The sequence below is a fragment of the Diadema antillarum genome, unplaced genomic scaffold (assembly GCF_040938485.1).
Source record: "Diadema antillarum isolate AM-2024a unplaced genomic scaffold, OU_Dant_1.0 seq00000546_RagTag, whole genome shotgun sequence".
Classification (NCBI taxonomy): Eukaryota; Metazoa; Echinodermata; class Echinoidea; order Diadematoida; family Diadematidae; genus Diadema; species Diadema antillarum.
This window is the reverse complement of record NW_027271492.1, coordinates 1,336,023-1,356,383: the sequence shown is the minus strand read 5'-3', so window position 1 is coordinate 1,356,383 and position 20,361 is coordinate 1,336,023. Positions and strand designations below refer to the sequence as shown.

The 20,361-nt window shown below is 38.0% G+C and overlaps 1 protein-coding gene across 1 annotated transcript in view; it reads left to right on the top strand.

Annotated features, from left to right (window-relative positions):
- Positions 1–16,257, top strand: part of LOC139734728 (3-phosphoinositide-dependent protein kinase 1-like) — a 64,744-nt gene extending 48,487 nt beyond the window's left edge. The window contains exons 6-14 of the mRNA XM_071645522.1: positions 3,861–3,967; positions 5,321–5,396; positions 6,914–6,982; positions 9,551–9,647; positions 11,308–11,478; positions 12,550–12,777; positions 14,223–14,320; positions 14,683–14,737; positions 15,523–16,257. Coding sequence (XP_071501623.1) covers positions 3,861–3,967; positions 5,321–5,396; positions 6,914–6,982; positions 9,551–9,647; positions 11,308–11,478; positions 12,550–12,777; positions 14,223–14,320; positions 14,683–14,737; positions 15,523–15,624 — 1,003 coding nt within the window. The 3' untranslated portion in view covers positions 15,625–16,257. The remainder of the gene's footprint in view (positions 1–3,860; positions 3,968–5,320; positions 5,397–6,913; positions 6,983–9,550; positions 9,648–11,307; positions 11,479–12,549; positions 12,778–14,222; positions 14,321–14,682; positions 14,738–15,522) is intronic.
- The last annotated feature ends 4,104 nt before the right edge of the window (positions 16,258–20,361 follow it).

Here is a 20,361-nt window from a genome sequence, read left to right as displayed (position 1 = left end):
CGATTATGGCTCATAACTTTTGATGTATATGTCCGTCTGTGACCAAACTTGGGTGGTAGATGACCCTTGGGGAGTTGAAGGTCTCCACAAGGTCAAAGGTCACAGATAGGGGTAAAGGAACTTTTAGGGCCCAATCTTAAGTTTTTACGGCGCATTTCGATTATGGCTCATAACTTTTGATCGATATGTCCGTTTGTGACCAAACTTGGCTGGTAATATGTCCCGTGGGGAGTTGAAGGTCACCACAAGGTCAAAGGTCATAGGCGTGGTCAATGAATTTCTGGGAGTTAGAAAAACATTTTCTTCTACGCAAATGGGTGAGACACATTTTGGCACTTGCCTTGTCCAGTTGGAAAATGGTTTAGGACAGTTAGGGCAGACTTTTACACTTTTATAAAAAGATTTAGGACCCGGTAGAATGGGGATACTATTGAGTTGGGCAGCAGGGCCGGCTTGGATATATTCCAGAATTCCCATTACAAATCGCATGCTGCTTTATGACTGATCTTTGTGTAAGTACACGCAGCTAAAGAATCTCAGCTGGAGTTGACTGATACCGAAAAATGTATCGTGCAATGCACATATTCGCTGACACATGCTACTGTATTTGTGTTTTTTTTTAAGTAATGCGATGGGCAGCAAATTAAGAGAGATTCAGTAGGATCACCCATGTCATCCCACACTACCAGGAATGACTTTTTTTCCTCCGTACATTTAAAATACATGTAATAATCTTTTTCACAAAAAAACAACAAAAAACACTCAGTTCTTTGAGACCAAAAAGTTCAGTCAAAGTGTATAATAGCTTGCCTCAATAGATATGATAAGGGTCAAGAGTCAAAGGGGTTGAAGGTCAAATTGATTTGAATTCCTTTAAGGTCAAACTAGTTCGATGATTTTTTTTTTTTTGGACACTTCTTCGCTATTGAAAAGTGGACAACACTACATTGAAATATCAAAAATGTTGTGCCAGAGGTTGTTCTGAGTATTTTTTTTTTTTGTGTGTGTGTGTGTGTGTTTCATGGTTAGTGTGTCTGCGTACTGTTCGGGCACAGACGTATCAAGATTCTTGTTTCTGAAGTGCTTTGTTTATTCTGTACCTAGCAAAAATAACTCTGTTTTTATCTGTTTTGAAGAAACGTGTTTGTCTCTGTTATCTTGCCGTCAATTGTTTTAGAGATGATCGTTATTAGACTGAAGAACGTGTTGACTTGTGCACAAATATACAATTGAGAATGTAATAAAGTACTGTTTGATTCATGGAGAACTCTTAGATTTGAAAACAAATCAGTCTTGGCATACTTTCAATATATATACAAAGTGTTTTGTTTTTCGCTGTTGTGCACCAAAATTGAATATACATGTTTCTCTCAGCCTGAAACTTTTATTTTTAGAAATTTACATTATATGTAAAAAGATCTATATTCTTTAAAAAGTAAAACTACTGATGTCGATTTAATGATACAAGGAAATTTGGTATTTGACCAATTGCGTAGTGAGGTTAAAGTAAACCTCACATTGCTGTTGCAGGATTTCAAATGCGATAAATCCCATCTGTATTTATTTTTTTATTAAGTAGTTCCTCGAGCCAATTTTGATATCAAGAGATATTCTGTTAGTTTAGGGGCAATCAAAGGTTTGCCAATACCAGTTCAGAACATTGAAGTCAAACTCTTTCTTTCCGGCCTGTTCATACACACCTGCAAATAACAGAATTTAGAAATCAAGTTTTTGCAGTGCAATGCAAAAACTGATAGTTCTTGAGTGTAGATACAAAAATGACCGCACCAGCCACAGTGATCTACAGCAAATCAGCAAAAATAAGTAGGTCTTGATATCTTTCTTGAAACCCTCATGATAACTTGTACACCATTTATGTGAATGCCACACATATCGAAAGATTCATTTGTTTTAATCCCAAGACACAATTTGCCGCACTAGGCCGTGGATGAGAGTGTGTGTGTGTGGGGGGGGGGGGGGTGCTGTCGTCATTGTTCAGGCATATACGCGATGCAGATTTAAATTGTCACATATGCAGCCAAGTGAGTTTTTATGCCTCCGCCACGAAGTGGTGCCGGAGGCATTATGTTTTCGGGTTGTCCGTCCGTCCGTACGTCCATCCGTATGTCTGTACGTCCGTACGTCCGTCCGCATTCGTTTACGCGATAACTTTAGTAATATTGACTGGAATTTTACCAAACTTGGTCCAAGTATGAAGTATGATGGGGCAATCAATTACTTGATTAGATTCTGGGTGAAATCAGCCAAAGGCCAAAGGTCAAAGGTCAAGGTCAAATCATGAAATTGTATTTGTTTACGCGATAACTCAAGAATGAATCCAGCAAATTTCACCAAACTTTGTCCGAGGATGATGTATGATGGGACAATTACTTGATTAGTTTTTTAGATAAATCTGACAGAGGTCAAAGGTCAAAGATCAAGGTCAAATCCTAAAATTTATCTGTTTACGTGATAACTCAAAACTGGATGAAGCAGCTTTCACCAAACTTGGTCCAAGGATGATGTATGATGGGGCAATTAGTTGAATAGATTTTAGTGACATTGGCAAGAGGTCAAAGGTCAAAAGGTCAAGGTCAAATGCTAAAAATGTTGCTATTTCCCCCATATCTATGCAATGCCCAAAGGTATTTTCTTGAAACTTAGTGTAGACATGTACTACTGCGTAAAGGTTCTCCAGAGAGAGTTTCATGTCATAAGGTCAAAGGTCAAAAGGGCAAAGGTTAGGTGAAAATGTTACAATTTCACATTTCTTGCAAATGGTTCGTTGTATTTTCATGGAACTTGGTACATACACATGTACTGACTGGCAGGGATTATCTAGGGAACTTAGGGGTCATGTGTCAATAGTCAGGGGGTCAAAGGTCAAGGCCAACTCCTCAAAATTTTACTATTTCCCTCATATACTAGCATATGCAATGCTTGCATTATTAGTTTTAAATCTTAATATATACATGTATTACCTAATGGAGATTCACTGAGAAATTTCCAGCCAGAAGGTCAAAGGTTAAGGGTCAAAGGCCAGGTTTAAATGCAAAGAAAAAATCTATTTTGTACTGCAATTACACTCTTTCTTCATACCTTGAGAATTACTCATTGCATTAAATTATTAAAGGGTCGGTCAGAAGTCAAGTAAAAATCCTCAATTCCCCAAATATGTGTACCTGCACTCTTAGACATTTATAGCAAACCCAGTTCAAGGATAGTGAACATTCAAGATATTTCTGACAAACCTGTCATTTCAATATTTTGCCAGTTACCGGTATGTGAAACCTGTCATCACACATTGTGAACACATTGTACTATACACCTATTGGGAGAATCATGCATTATGGCGGAGGCATCAGTCGCCATAGCGACATTTCTAGTTTCTTCTTTTTTTCAGTCATTGTGTAAACAATGGCAAATCAAATGCATCATGATCTAACAGAAGGAAAGCAGTTGAGTATGAATGGACCTTGTTTATCAAAACATGCGACAATAACTTACACAGCAGGGTGTAAGCAAAAAATATATAAAATCATGTGATGTGTGAGTGTCTGTGTGTATGTGTTTGACCATCATTTGTCCATCAGTCTCATCGAGACAGACACAGTTAAATTTTCATGTTGTCTCTTTACAATTACATTTGGCAGCCTTAGGTGTGTTAGATTAATTGTAGGACACCATCTTTATTTCTCCCTCAGATTTTCATATAAATTGAGCATGGTAGTTTCGTTATGTCACATGTTTTCACCAAGTTTGCGGACTCGTTGACCCAATTGTTAAATAATCCTAGAAATGTTGCTCTGATGAAAATCATGGCTTCATAGTATCCCATCTGTCTTCTTCCACATCCGCAGAGATCTGAAGCCAGAGAATATACTGCTCAACGAGGACATGCACATACAAATCACTGACTTTGGGACAGCAAAAATAATCGGCACTGACGACGCTGAAGAAGGAGCTGGTGAGACTGCGTTCGATTTCTCCTTAAAGCCCCTTTTACTCTTTCACGGATCGCATCATGGATCCCTGTCGTTTCAGGATCATCTATACTGCTTCTGGCATGACCGTGTTGACTCCATGAAGTCATCCAGCATGATCCTCGATCATCCGGCATGTCCGTGGAAAAACATTAAACTTGCTTAATTTTTCATCCCGGACATCACAGATAAAATCAATACGACACCTCTGTATTGTGAGAAGGAAAGCTATTGTTTGCATGAAAATCAAATAACGGTATCCTGGAAAGCAAGAAAATATTTACGGCATGAAATTTTTGCGGATTTGAGCTGATGGCCTTTTTGGCAGCATGAAATTTTGGCGAATTGCCATGGGCATTCAATGCATTTGTGTAAATCGGAACTTCCATGTGCATTTTAATTTTGCGAATCTGGTCTTACAGTATGTTGCAGATGGTAATGTGATAAGAAAACTGAGAAAGTAAAACAACTAAAGACAGATGGATGATGGATTGATGGGAAGAGGAGTAGAGATTGGATAGATTATGAACTTTTAGGGTGTGAAAAATGGTATTTTAAAGAAGAAAAGTTTCTTCCTTTCCTTTTTTTTTTTTTTCAACCACTGGATAGAAGTAGCATCTGTCTTCATCAAATATTTGGCTGCTAGTCGATAATCATGTGACCAGCGATCATCTTGCCATACATAATAAATTTAACGATGGCTTGTCAGTATTTTGTCCTGGTGACTGGTCCTTTGTTTTTGCCAGTAGCTGGCCTCACCAGAGTTCTTGCCACAAAACAAAAACTCTTGGTGAAGAAAGCAAAGACATGGTGACATTTTGATGTGTTACCTTTAAGCACTTCAGATGAGTGTTGGCAGACTACTGTAAAACTTGACATTTTTGGATGCTTTTTAATTTCATGAATTGCGTTAAAATAGAGCCAGCATTCTTGAAATTAAAATGCACATGAAAGTTCTTGTCAAAGCTATATACCCTGAATGCCAGTGGCCATTCGCGAAAACTTTCAGGCCGCGAAAAGGCAGCTAGCTCCAATTCATGAAAATGTCAGGCCGCAAAAATTTCTTACTCTAGAGGCTGCTTCTCATGTTGATGTTCTTAAAGGAGTACTGCTAAGTGGGAATTTCTACGTAACAATTGTTATTGTATATTGTATTTTAAGGCTGAGGATTCCCCTTCAGCGTTTAACTTTGACTCTTTTAAAAAAAGTCTTGTCTTGGGACGTAATTTGTAGGGTTTGTGATGCAGTAAAACATATTACACAAATCTGTGCTGATGGTAGTGATTATATTTGTTTTTCTTTTGTCAATGAATATTATTGCCTTCTCCTCTCTGCAGTCCGTGCGAATTCGTTCGTCGGGACGGCACAATATGTATCCCCAGAACTCCTCACTGAGAAATCCGCAACGAAAAGGTGAGAGCTGACTACTAAGGACCCTGCCAAACGATATACAGGTCAACCTTGCTTAAGTCGACCTCGCATCTAAGTCGAATTATCGCCTTAAAGTCAAATGTCTTTTCAAGTCCTCTTTTCTTCATATTCCATTGATTTTAATCCCTCTAAGTCACATAGTCTCTAGGTTGAGGCTATTTCTTTAGTCCAAATAGATTTGACTTAGGCAAGGTTGACTGTACTTTCATCAGAAAGTTCGTCAGGACTCATTTTTTTTCGAAGGTGCTGTTTTGCAGAGACTCCAACTCTCCCGTTTTCGACGGGAGATCTCCCGCCGAAATCCCTGTTTTGCAAAATCTCCCGTTCTCCCGCTTGAGATTTAATTTCTCCCGCCCTGGCTCTGTGTCTCCCGCTTGAAATGAATTCTTACTTAATATCATTGTATGAAGCCTTAGATAAAACGAGAGAGCATCTAGAACCCTAGAGCAAGAACTTCGCGCACATCAAATTGGAATCTCCCGTTTGCTAGGGGTTTCAGGCGGGAGAATCTCCCGATCATAAGGTGCTTGGGGTTGGAGTCTCTGGTTTTGCACATAACATAGTTAAACGAATTTTATCTCACTGGACTTTTTCCCATTTTAATACATGTATTGATAAAGCACTCCATGATAGGATAGGGAGACATTTGTTCAAAATCATAAATTGAATGGAAAGTTTATGAATTTTAAAGCTTTGATTAATTTCATGTGCTACCCTTTGGAGATGGAACACTGGAACAATTTCAATGTCAGGAGAGTTCAATAGTACATGGAAATTAAGAAGAATTCAAGAAATATTCATATTTAATGACAAGTAAACACTTCTTTGACTTGTTACATATTTTAAGGCAAATCTATTGTTTCTGGAAGAGCTAGGTCAAGTGTTTTTTCAGTTTTATGGTACAATTATATGTGTGAAATTTTAAGTACATTTTTTTTTTTCATAGAGATATACTTGAGAGAGGGCAACACATAAACTTAATCATCAAAGTTAAGAAAAGCGATACTTTTTGGATGAATTGTGTACTTTTTTCCATACTTTCACTGAGTACTCCAGTAACCTTTCTGCACTCACTGAATCCGTGTGTATGTTTGGGGAAGTTTCACTTTCAATGGCCTGTTATTTTGGGGTAATGTAAGTATTTCACATATACAAAAAAACCAAAAACAACCTTTTTAGTAATTATCTAAGTAAGTTGATGAACTGGTAACGAAGATCACACCAGAGTCCAGAAAAACAGAAGAGAACTTTTAATCAAATTTATTTCATGAAAGTCTATGCTTGTCTAGGATCATAGAGCCAATGCCAACTTAGAAGAATCCCTCGTCTTGATAAAATAGTCAAAGTTGGCTCATTGATAGGGAAAAACAAATATGACTGCCCAGCTCAAGTAAGGAGATTTATCTGTTTGAAGGAATGGCATGTACACTGTATGTCAGGAAGAGTTGTTTTTTATTTGATATGAATGCTACATGCCCCTTGTTTGTTCTTCTTTTCAGCTCTGATTTGTGGGCTCTTGGCTGTATAGTCTATCAACTACAAGCAGGTCTACCTCCATTTAGAGCAAGGTATGTGCAGAGAACATACGTTGTTTGTTTGTTTGTTTTCCGCGGAGAACATAAGAAAACATAAGTTTTTCCACACATATATCTCTCTCTAGGACAGGGTCCCATTCACACTGTAAATTAAACCTTCTCAGGACCATTACTGTCGACTCACATTTAACCCTAAAAGGGCCGGGGGGGCAGAATCCGCCCCCCCTCGACATTTCGCGCTATAATTCTGTAACGCGAGAAGGCCTCATTGCAAGGCTTCTTGACTTTGTTTGTTCAAGTCTCGCACAACTTTTAAGACCAAATTTGCAACGTCCGCGCATACTTTTGCGAAGCCACGCCCATTTTTGTAACGGAATGTTGCCCCAAAACGGGCACAATTTTGTGATTTTGTGTACATTTCCTATGGAAAACAGTGCTTTGTCATGAAAGTCAGAAAAACCTGATTATTTTTAGAATTAATCACTTTCATTGATTAATTTTCTGCTAATTATGGTAGAAAAGTGGTCAGTGACAATTTCCAATGAAAAAACAAAGAAAAACAAAGTTGAAAAACAAAGAAATACATAAATTCTGAAAACAATAAAATACATAAGAATTGAAATGAGTTTTGGAAGTTTTTGTGATGTACAATTGTTGAATATGCTAAAACATTTACAGATCAAAGATTAGACTCTCAATGCTTTTAATTAGGCTAAAATATAATCTTGAGCTTAATTTGCATAATTAATTAATTAAAATTAGAAATTGATTAATTCAAAAAATCTTATGACACAATCTTGTAGATTATAACGTGGGTCTCACGCATGCAAAATTTCATTGCGATCGCACCACCAATGGCCGAGATCTCGGGGGTGGGGGGCGGAATCCATCCCCCCCCCCGGTCTGAGCATAGCCAAAAAAGCCCGGCCCTTTTAGGGTTAAAGTGTATGCATGATAATCGCCAGTACAGTCCAGTACGGTACAGTGATGAAATACAGCATGTTAATTCTTGACTCCATTGGTACCCCTGGCTATCTATTTTACATTGAATTTCAAGAATTTTGAGACTTTCAGGCTTAAAAAGATTTCAGGTGTAAGGTGATTAACCCAAGAGGGTTGATAGTGATCTTGTATACCCCGCCAGCCGCATGCTTTCTTCACCTGTTTTTGTTTTGTTTTTTACATTGTGGTGTAGATAGCATGTTTTGTTTTCTTGTTTGGTTTTTTTTTGGTTTTTTGCTGTTTTTTTTTTTTTTTTTGCTGTTTTTTCTACATTGTGATGCAGCCTGTATTTAGAAGTTGTTTTCTCCTCAAAGCAATAAGCAGTAATATGAAGATGTTTTTCATTTTCAAAAATATGAATCAAATCAGATGTTTTCCTCAAAAAAAAAATACAATGGCATGAAAGAATCACATTGTATGTTTCCCAGTGATTTGCCCTATTCATATCGACTCTCTGACATTCTTGTTGTTGTACCTTGATTGATGTTTGTACCCGGGGCTTTGCTCAGGCTTTCAGTGATGGTGGTTTTTATTTCACTGCTGTTATTTGCAAAGATATATATATACTTTTTTCCTTTCTTTCTTTTTGTTGTTGAGAGAGAGAGCATGAGGCAATTGATCTGTTGTTGCCATCCTGTCATGTCATTTGTATGTTTTCTCTTTTCTTGAGATTTTTTATATTGTGCTATCCTCTTTCGCTACTTTCTCATGATCGATGAATATTTCTTGGAAGAAAACAACTTTGAACACATGCTTTTTTTCCTTTGATTTAAAAAAAAAAAAAGAAATTCAAGTGAATTTTCAATGCATCAAATTTTGAAGATATTGCATCCCATGATTCCTGACCAACAGTAAGAATTCTACTTCATGTTGCTTCAGTTGAAAAATTACTGATGAATTCCAAGTTAGTTGTTTTATGGTTGTAGTTTGCATGAATTTGTTAGAATGTGCTTTTGGAGATATTTGATACGTATTGTACCACAGTTTTGCAAATGTAAGATTTTGGCACATAGCATCTGTGGGATGTAGCCTGTTCACCTGAGCAGAATTGTTTATGATTTATCTATTTGATGTTATTCATGATGTTATCTATTGTTTTCCTGGGAAAAAAGACTTTTGGTTAGGAGATATCTAAAATATCAAGAACAAAAATATAAGAATTTATATAATTTCCAGAAACACAGTCCAAATAATGGTTAATGTTGTAACAGTATGGTATTATATTAATCTTTTTTTTTTAATTCTTAAAAACAATTAAAAGAAGTTAAATGAGATAGATTAAACTACAGTGTAAGTCCTTTGTTATTTTTGTTTAATCAATGGCACATGCATACATATTTTTGGGGCTTCCTGTTTTTTTTTTTTTTAGATATACAGGTTTTTACATACAGCAAATAAAAAAATGGGAAGCTCCAAAAATTTCTGCGCAATTGCTGAAGTTACTGGTACAATTGTAAATGTGGATCATATTTCTTGTTTGTAAGTGCTATGATATACGTGAGGAAGTCATTTCTGCAAATGAAAGAAAAAAAAAATCATGTTTCATTCCATATTGATATCTTTCTCTCCCCCCCCCCCCCTCTCTCTTTTGTGCTGCAGCAATGAATACATGATATTCCAGAAGATTATCAAGCTAGAATATGACTACCCAGATGGCTTCTCAAAGAAAGCGCGGGATCTGGTGTCGAAACTCTTGGTAAGATCTACGTACCCTTGCACCTGGTTGTGTGTGTGGCCATTTCTTCTTCCAAGTGCTGAATTGTAAATCATTCTACAGAGCTATGAAATATATTCATATATATGTGTGCAGCTGCATTTGTGCTGCAGCACATCATAAAAACTGCTCGTACATGTACCTGGTAGTTTTGCATCACCCATGGCATTTGATAGTTGACAGCCAAAATGTCATCAACAACATCACAATGCTGTGTTTTGTTTCGGTTGTATAAAATAATTAAAGTTTTCCATAAGATTTAATAAGACAGGAACAAAACAAAGTTATGTTCCAGATATGAAATCTGGAATGACATTTGTATATATCTAATATTCCAAAAGACATTTCCAAGGTGGATGTGAATGAATAAGAATGGCGAACAGACTAACTTTCTGGAAAGAAAATATTCTTTACAAAACTATCCATAACCTCTTAGGCAAAACAAGAAATTTGAGGGTTTGTGTAATTACGTGTTCTATGTTTCATATTGTAAGAGGTTCTCTCTCTCTCTCTCTCTCGTTGCATTCCTCCCTGAGGCCCTGGAGTGTGAGAATAAACATCTTATACCAAGGAAATGTTTAATGAGATGATATTAACCTTGGGTTGCAACTGCAGTGTTAGCATTGATCTTCCCAATGCTCGTGCCATGTCTTATTACTTCAGTATCATCAGTTGCCTTTCGTAAACTTGCTCAGGATGGACATACACATTATATCGCGTCTGCCCCCTACTGTGCTTTGTTCGCCAGTCGGCACACACTCTGAAGTGTTTTCTTCTCCTGTTGGCTCAGATTGTCTAGAAACTAATTGGCAATGAATAGAGATTACTTAATCCCTTTGATCCCTATTGTGTCACCATGTCCTCCCTGTTGAACCGAAGCACGTAGCTATTCCTGATTTGACTTGCTAACTTTACAACCAGGCCAAGTTTGGATGAATTGAGGGTATCGCCAATACGTAGGTGCCGTGCGCAGAGCAGCGTTTTAGATGCATTATGGGATAGCTCGGGTGGCAAACTAGCCCCGGTTTTGGCTGCACATGCACATACAACATGCTCTGTCTTTATAAAGAGGTATTTTTTGTTGAAGATCTCTTCGCTTTCCATCATGTGACCAGCACATTGAAGCCTTGCAGTAGTGAACCATGACTCTAGTGACCGCAAATCAGTAAAGCTTAGACACTTTCAACTTTTTTAAGCTGAATTATAGCCAAGAAAAAAAGGGCTAACAACGGAAAAGCAGACAAAGAACTCCATTGAATCGTATGGGAACTGCGACTCGCGTTAGACAACTGGAAGCGAACAATGGACCGAGGAATCCCACGGTGCACCTGTGACAGAGCTCTTTAGCATGCGCAGGAGTTTTTTACGTCATTGGCGATAGCGAGAATTACTGATGCTGATAATACAGCTTGGCAAATCAAGGTGAGTGCCTGGGTTCATAGAAGTCTGAGGATGCTTTAAAATACCACTGGCAGGATTCAAACTCGGGATATTCTCTGTGTGAGTCCCAAGTCTTATATTATGGTGGACCTTCTTTTGATGAAAAATGTCCCCAGCTGGGAAGGTGGAACAAGATATTTTGTTTCTTGCTGTTACTTCTTTGTATAAATGTTCACCCTCTCTCTCTGTCGCCCTCCTCCAGGTCATTGACCCCAGTAAGCGGCTAGGTTGCGATGAGTGTGGGGGCTACCCCGCCCTGCAGGCACATCCGTTCCTCGACGGGGTGGACTGGGAGAACCTCCACAAGCAAAAAGCTCCAGAGCTCAAGCCCTGTACGGTTGTGGACGGGAAAGAGATTCACAGCGATTACTATGTGAGTGTTCCCATCCCCCTTTAAGTCCTCCTTTGCTCTATCATCTATTCCCTCTCCTCCTTCCCCCCCTCCTCTTTCTCCTTTGTCATGTTTTCAGGTTTTTCATCCCTATGCCCCTTTGTCCATCCCACATCTTGTTGAACTTACGTTTTGAAATAGAACACTCAGTGGGAATTCCTGCTGCTTGCCCTGGTATGCTTCGTGAGGTATAGATATACTAAGTGCTCAAGATCAAGGTCAAAGGTCATCAAACTTTGGCTAAAAGTAACACTCTCCAGCTGTATCTCCAAATAGGACTGTCCAGTTGTAAGTATGATTTGGTAAGAAGAGTGAAAATACATAGGTGTTTGTTTCCATAAGTTTTTAACTGTGCAAGGTCAAAGGTCACTGCTTTTGATCCAAATGTAAGTTTAGGAAAAAAAAAATGTTTTAGCCATTACCTGAGCTGGGAATGTCCAGAGATCATAGTAGATTTTGGACAGGGTAGAAATAAATTGACAGGTATTTATATGGATATGATAATAGTAAAAGTTCAAAGGTCGAAGTCAACAGTCACTTCACTTTAGCCAAAATAGCATTCTTTACATATAACTTCACCTACAAGTGTCAAGTGATAATATTGTATGGTAAGGAGGATAGAAGTGGATGAGCAATCAGTTGTCTGGAATGACAATGTGAAAGATGAAAGGTCACAGGTCACCAAAATTTGGCTTAAAAGTCATTTCTGGCTAAAAAGTCCAGAAGCTATAAGTCTTCTGACAATGTTATTCAGTAAAATTGATAGAAAAATCAGAAGTTGTTGTAAAATGAATAGAAAAATTGGAAGTTCTTCCTTAATGCTGAGGGGGTAAAGGTCAATCCTTTGTCGGTTATCACTAACAATGAGTGTGATCAAGAGGTAAGTGAAGGGCCATATAATTATGGTAAATACATTTGTAGCAGTTGACTCTGCACAGCGGTTGAACTGCATTAGATTTCTTTGATCTAATTTAGTATTCATGTCCACTTTCCTCCTCTATGCTATTCCAGGTAGTGATTTTTTAATTTTCTGACCCTGATTCATTCACACAGCTGGATGACTTTGATTTGGAGTCCAATCCGACCAGCCTCAGCGATTACCTGAAGCGGATCGAGACCCCAGACCGACCGCGCAGCCCGACACGGGACAACAAGTACATCGTGGACCTGACTCATGCAGAGCGGGCCAAGCGGCTAGAGAAGCAGCGCAAGGAGAACAAGTGGCACCAGTTTGTGGAGGGCAACCTCATCCTGAAAAATGGCTGGGTGGACAAGCGGAAGGTAAGCCATGGGATTGCTGTAAAATATGAAGTCTCCGCTTCCACGAAACTTTTGCAAGGAGCCAAGATTCATGAAAGTAAAATGCACACAAAAGTCTTTGTCTGCACGATGAGTTGAATGCCAGTAGCAGTTCACGAAAGTCTCATGCCATGAAAAAGGCTGTCGGCTCCAATTCGCAAAAGTTTTATGGCGTGAATGTTTCTAGTTTTACAGTAGTAAAGCTGTCAAGTTGCCCTGATTCTGCATGAGGTTCCCTTAAAGGTACTGTTTACCATTGGGAGCAGTTATTTAAAAGAATGTTAAAAGAGTTATCACATTTGATGCATATGTGAAGGTCAGTTGTATCGCAAAACATCCTACTATGTTAACATTTTGCAATAAAGCCTAAAGTTTAAGGAGATGTCACTATTTTTCTCAATAAACCATAACTGTAGATGGTTCATTCTAGAAACAGTTTTGTTATAAGTATTGTTCACATTTTGTAACAATACTTAACATTGATTATTCTGATTAACATTTTTACTCTGGTTGTTTCTATCCCTAACTCACATTTTAGAGCTATTTTGAAGCACTAAAACTGGGTTTTTGTTTCATCTACAAGTGGTAAATAATACTTGATATCTTTTCGTGCTTTGACAAGAGAGTTGTCTTCTGTGTATTGAGAATTTAGAAAATATATGCATTGAATGCTCACGTTTCTTAAAAATGCAAAAATGCACCCAAAAAAAAATCCCAAAAAAATCTGAGCTTTTTCTTAGCAGTGCCAACCGTAGAGCCAAACTTTAGATATTTCATTGGTTGTGTCCTTAAAGCAAAAAGAGAATGAACTAGAAAAGCACTCTGAGAGCGCAGACCTCCGCCAAGCATGCAGCTAATTTACACCACTGATCTTGTTCTTCTATAGAGATATCAATGATTTCTACCCATAAGTACTTATAGCGTTGTGTGCTTAAAGTCGCTCAATTTCCCAATATAGAAGCCTTTGTTCCGTCATAAACCCTCAGCTGCACGGCGCGCCTCGCCCTAGCAGAAACTAGAGCACGCACTTTAGTGCGCGCATGCAAACCTCAAATACGCGCAGCCTGAACTCCCACGTTCATTGACCCTACCTGCCAAAATATCAAAAATCCTTCATAAATTCCCCCAAAATTCTCGGATCACTACCAAAAGTTAATCGTTTCTTACTTGTGTCATTCTCAACCTTTTCTGCAAGTTTCATCCCAATCTGTTAACTACTTTTTTAGTTATTTTGCACACGGCAAACAAACAAACTAACTAACAAACAAAACCAACAGTAATGAAAACATAACCTCCTCCCTTGGTGGAGGTAACAAAGGTTTTTCATATCCTGGCAGTAAATAGCTATCTAATTTATAGATCTTAAAGAAATCCATTAAAGATGCTGAGTATATGCACTATCATTGTATTTTCCACTGTCCATTTAGGGTCTGTTTGCGAGGAGGAGAATGCTACTACTAACGGAAGGCCCCCACCTGTACTATGTTGACCCAGAGAACATGGTCTTAAAGGGGGAAATCCCTTGGTGAGTTTCATTTGTTTCATTACAACATATCGCTTGTCCCATTGTATACATGCTCAGCGGCATTTCGGGCCTATAAATCTCATTGCACATGATATTACTTTTAGTTTTGTTTCTGTAGTTGGAAATTGTTTTTTGGTAGTGCTCGATTGCGATATCGTATGGCGGGTATATGAAACCTTCATTGTAAATTATCTCATTTCTGAGAAAGATGACAACAATAGCAAGCTGAATTACCTTTGGACTGAATCAAGAATGTGATTCTATATCTTACCTTCTTCATCATTGTGCAATGTGAAATATGACTTTTCATGACACTAGTTTCTTCTCTCTCTGTCTTTGTTTTTTCTGGTACACATTGATAGGTCACCACAGTTGAGAGTAGAAGCCAAGAATTTCAAGACATACTTCGTGCATACAGTAAGTTGAATGTTGGCAAGCGTGTACATTGCTTGAGACAGTGGGTAACTTAAACTTCAAATAACACCCAAGGCAGAAACTCGAGTGAGCACATAATTGTGAAAACCCAGTTTTATGTGAAGTGTTCTCTTTGTCACTTAGCAAAACAGCTGACCGGCTTGCTACAAGAGTATTGAAAGAGTCTGACGAAGGTCGTGCATTCGTTTCTGCCTGTGAGATTGACAGTTGTTTACAGAGTTTCTCAAATGTAGTGTGCTTGATCAGCCTGAGTTGGAGGGAAACTTGCCCAATTAGGATTTTCTGCAAGTTCTTCCTTAAATAAAAAAACTTTGCATCACTATGCAGTTGCTTTTAATTGAGCAAATCCACTAAACTCTTGTTTAACCCCTTGTATAGAATATGTTTACATTTATCAAAATGCATTAATTAGTCTCACAGAAAATAATGTATTCTTTCATCCTCAAGCAAAAAAAAAAAAGAAGAAAGCACACAGACAAACAAATTATGTTTTTTCAAATTTCTATAAATGTAATTGAAGGAGAGACTAATCACACAGTGCAAAATGCCTTTGGATGTGTTTGTGGTGTGTGATGTTACATTTTTGTACTTGATCATGCAAATGTCAGTTTTCACTGTAAATAAGGTGTCTTATGCAAACACATGTTTATCCGTCTGAAAACACACTTCAAAGATAACATCATTAGCGGATAAAAGTGAATATACTGCTAGGGTCAACATGTTTGACATGTTTTTCTGTAAACTTGTTTTACTCTGTCCTTCTTCAGCCAAATCGGACATACTACCTGATCGATCCAGAGAGTGATGCCGTCGAGTGGTGCCAGGCCATTAAAGAGATGTACAGGCATACATATCAACAGTCTATATAACCCCCCTGGACCCTCTACCCCCCATTGCCATTCAACACCAGTGCAGCAATGGCCATGGAGGTACATTTTCAAGAAAAGCGTGCACAACAAGAATGACAGTGAGTTTAAAAGTATACTCCAGAGAAAATGATGAGGCGAAGTTGTGCTGCTGTTTCTTGATGGTTTTTTTTGTTTGTTTTTTTTGCCATAGATTCTAAGAGCAAATGTGCATCTAATATGTGTATGATTGGATCACAAGCATATGATGGATGAACTCTAGCTGTACTGTGAAAGAGCAAGGCGCTGTGGATGTTGGTAGATTGAGCTTTCAAGTTTGACGTCAGAGACCAGCTTCTTCCCTTCCTTTCCTGCCCCCGTGCCATCGAGGAGAAATCCTGTGATCACCACCCCCTTCTCAAACCCTCATGGCTTACCCCTGAAGTCTTTGAGAGCTCTTGGAAAGGAGAGGGGGCTAAGGAAGAAAGAGTGAATGCAAAGTTAATGTGGAGGATTACTTCTCAAGTGATTATTTGAAACATTCATTTGTACCGAGAAAGTGACGATTGTTGTCTAGTGTTAAGACTAGATTGAATAGAATATAGATGCATTTGAGTGATTTCCTTGTGAATGGTTATACACAAGTACCAACTAGACTGAGACAGCAAAAATAATATTGTTTTTCATTAGATGTTGATTAATAAATGAACTAGTATCTAGTGATTGTATAGTTCCTTCTGTAAATAATATGTACAATGGAGATGTGTATGCAATAAGGTATTGTACATTAGTCTGTGAAGAGTTTGAGAATAAGTGTTAATTGTCTTTTTTTTTTTTTTGTCTTGTTGATACAAGTCTGTAGGCAGAAGCATCTGTGTTGAGCATGCATTGCCAGTCTAGCTCAAGACTTGGCGCTTTAGTACTGAGGGGGAACTTCGAGCATTCACTGTTTCAGCCACAGGCAGTTTAGTAGTGAGCAGTAGGTGGAAACTTCTGGTGTGATCGATATGCAGGTGGATATAGCTTTCATGTGAGCAGTGACTGTCACTTTTTATGGCTCACTTGTCAGAAATGCTCGTGCTACCAAGGAGCAAACCTGCGTAATTGATCTTTTTTTCTTTTTTCATTATTTTCAAGTGATGAAGGACAGGTGAATCGTAATACCTCTAGTTATGTAACATTCTCCTAGTGAACGTAAAGGAAGTATTCTCATAAATTTTACAAGGGTTTTTCTCAATTTGTTCATCTATCAAAACTGTGAACCGACTGCAAGCCACACAGTCTTAACAATGTACAGTGAGTGTATGGCATAGGTGTTTTCCTCTTCTGTCCGTCTTAGGAAATAATTTTCATAGCGTTTCTTGTGTGTTACATGTTTGTTGATTGTGTTATTAAAAAGAAGAAAAAGATCTTACAAAATTTTTTTTTTCACCCCGTTTGCAGTGGCCCTGCGGAAATTTTTTGTTGTTGCATATGGTATTTTTTTCTCTTTGTTAGCAATGTGCATGGGTATGAATTAACAAATGCATTTGATTTCGATTTTTGTGTCTGTCTTGGGTATCCTTCAAATCTCTTTGGTGATGCTTTATTAAAAAAAAGGTATAAAATCTTTGATGTGCATCCGAGCATCTTCCTGGCAAAAATAATCTGTATTCCCTCTTGACTTCAGTATTCTCAAAGGTGACAATTCAAACAGATGGTTTAGACTTAACATGTGTTGGCCTTTTAGTGGACAGTATTTTCACTGGGAACACGAGTCTAAGCAACTCTTTTCCAAATGTTATGGATGTGATCTGTGCTTAACCTGTTCTATATGGGAACCTGGTGGCCTGCCCATTAAGTCTATAGGCATTTCAGAATTCAGTATTGAAGAGTATGCCATGTCTCCCCTCAAAGCTAGGCAGCATCACTGGTGCCCAGCCAATTAGCACACCAGTCATAGGCAGCGTTGCATATATTCAACTTGGCACTATTATTGCAATATTGTAAAATCCTTGCATTGTCTTAACTCCTTCAGCCCAATTGGCAACATGTTTATATTCGATGTTAGTAGGATTTTAAGTCACAGGATTTGAAAGGATTAATGCACTCACCAGTTGTGTGGATGGGCTGTTTGCCTGTCTGGTATATATAGATGTAGATGAAACGGTCAATTCGGAATCTATGTACTATGGAGACTTGATTTCATACAAAATCACTTCACTGTGCCATGCAACCAGTCACTGTGAAAATAATGATTGCTATTCAAGTGCTGCTCAAGGTTATATGCCAATAACAATAATTATGATTGTTATATCTGGAAAATTTTCCAATATGACTTTCACAACTGGATGAATATTAAGCAAATTGTTTCCTTTGTTTTTACTTCGCCGACACTACCATTGAGCTTTAAAATTGCTACAAGAAAATGTGCAAATCTGGCTCTGCAGTGATTCGTATGAGAATATTGTATTACATGGAAAAGGTCACATGCTTATGACTAGCCCTCTCTATTGTGTTATATTGTCTCAGTCCAGCAACATATGGTGGTTTAAGAAACCCCGCAGCAGTGCATAACGATTGCATAATGAAAGATGAAAATTTAATTTTTATGATTGATATGGCTCAGTTGTCCAGTTACTGGTTGCTGCGTAGGCATCAGCTGTGTGTCATTAAAACACCAAAATAATTGCTCAGGAGGACAAATAAGATATTGCTTGACTTTCGCTTAGATAAAGATGAGAGTTTTAGGACTTACATTTCATATTGTTATATGTACAAACTGATAACTTACTTTGTGTGATAGGGCCCAGTGCTGATGACGTAATAATCACACACCTTCATGGGGCAAATGGAAAGGATGTACTGTATTCTCGATACCTTTTAGGGATGTGAACCGCCAGTTTAACTACGAGGTTATTAAATCTCTCATTAATATTTCCTTATACCTTTATAGATATGCCAACATTCTGCAGAGGATATATGCCTAGTGCTCTAATTGTGTTTTTCTGTTTGCATTGTAGATGTGAAGATACAAAACTGCATACTTTTTATCACACACCCTATAGTAGCATCATATATTGACAATAATGTGGAAATCTGCAGTATACATTGATGGCTTCTCCTTTGAGATGCTACATGCTTCTAAAAGGAGATAGATATGTATGACAGACTTCAGCACTTTTCTCACATACACTGTATCCCAGAGCAGTTGGTTTGCAAGACATCCAAACAGAATGTCTATATATCAAAGTTTCTATCAGTGCAGCCCAGCTATTTTCATCTCTTTATTAAAAGTATATTGACTGTATGAATAAGTATCTTAAAAGTTTGTATCCATAGCATCCACGAGGGTGTGCGTCAGAGTCATAAATTCCGCTCATGAGAGAAGAGCTAGACTATACCAATCCCATCTTGTATTAACATCAGAATCATATTAGTACTTACGTGTATGAAGAGAAAAGTAAGACAGTTTGTATATGTTGTGTTAGTTGCAAACAGTAGTTCTAACTTCCCTTTTTTTTCCTTTTTGATTGTGTGTTTGCAGACCAAGATGTTTTATCAGCTGCCATGATGCTGAAACAATGTAGGAAAGTGAAGGCAATTATCCTGTGTGAGTCTTCTGACATTCAACCTCTCATGTGGTTACATAGAGGTGAAAAAGAAAGTGAGGTTTAAAACTTGATCATCGGCAATTTGAATGAGTGAAGGGCATATGTGACCGTGCATCAGAAACCCGACAAAAAGTTGCATGCCCTAATTTTACATGAGGACTGAAGATAGGTGAAATGGGCCAACCTAGTCAACCTAGTTGAGTTTTTCATAATTCTTGCAGGAGAAATTCTTCTCTTACATTATTCTAAATTTGGGGATCATAAATTGAATGGAAAATTGTTTTTTTAGCAGTTTTTTCTAGGACACTTTTCTTAAATAGTTTGATTTTTGTATGTCTCGGAGGGCTCTTTTCATATCGTAAAAATCCTTTACACTACATTTTCAACTCTAATAACTTTTGAAAGAATAATGCTACTGCTTTAAAAGTTGGCATTGCTAATGGATAGAACGTGTTAATTGAGCATGCTGAATTTTGGCGTACTCTGACAATCCCTTCATTGTTGTTACTGAATGTTTTACATCCTGCTTTTTGTCCCATTCATTGCGCAGCCAGCATAGCTCGGTGAAATTAAGCGCTTGAATGAATGCTGTACTTTTAGAGCCTCTTTACTCAGTAACACTTTTCTAGAGTGTGTGTTTCCTTACCAATAATTGGATAAGTTAGGAGAGTACATTCAAAGTGAGTTATACATCGTTTTGAAGCTAAAAGTCTGCTCTTTTAGAATCTGCTCTTAACTATAAAAAAAAAAATACATGACTTGTGACTCTTTGTTGGTTTTGTGATGCAGGGTCACATATTTTTTTCTGTTTTACCATCCATTCAATACTCAGTAGATAGGTGGTTTTCTGTGCATTGTGTCTTGTTTTTCATCCATTCATTTGTGACTCCTGACTCAGTGGAATGCAGGTATCCTCTATTTCACTTACTTTTGACAGAAAAGAGCCCTTTCCAGCCTTTTGGGGATTATTTTGGCAGCCTGCTATTCTGTGACAAGAGTCGGGCAGCAGGGTTTGCTCTTGACTGTACTTTTCTTGGTACCTTTTTTCCACCCCTATGATGTGAAGTCAGGACATGTCATACTGTATTCAGCTACCGGTATCTATATCTGAAGGTCTTCAACCCCCCCCCCCCCCCCCCCCCTAGACGCACATGCACACACACACACA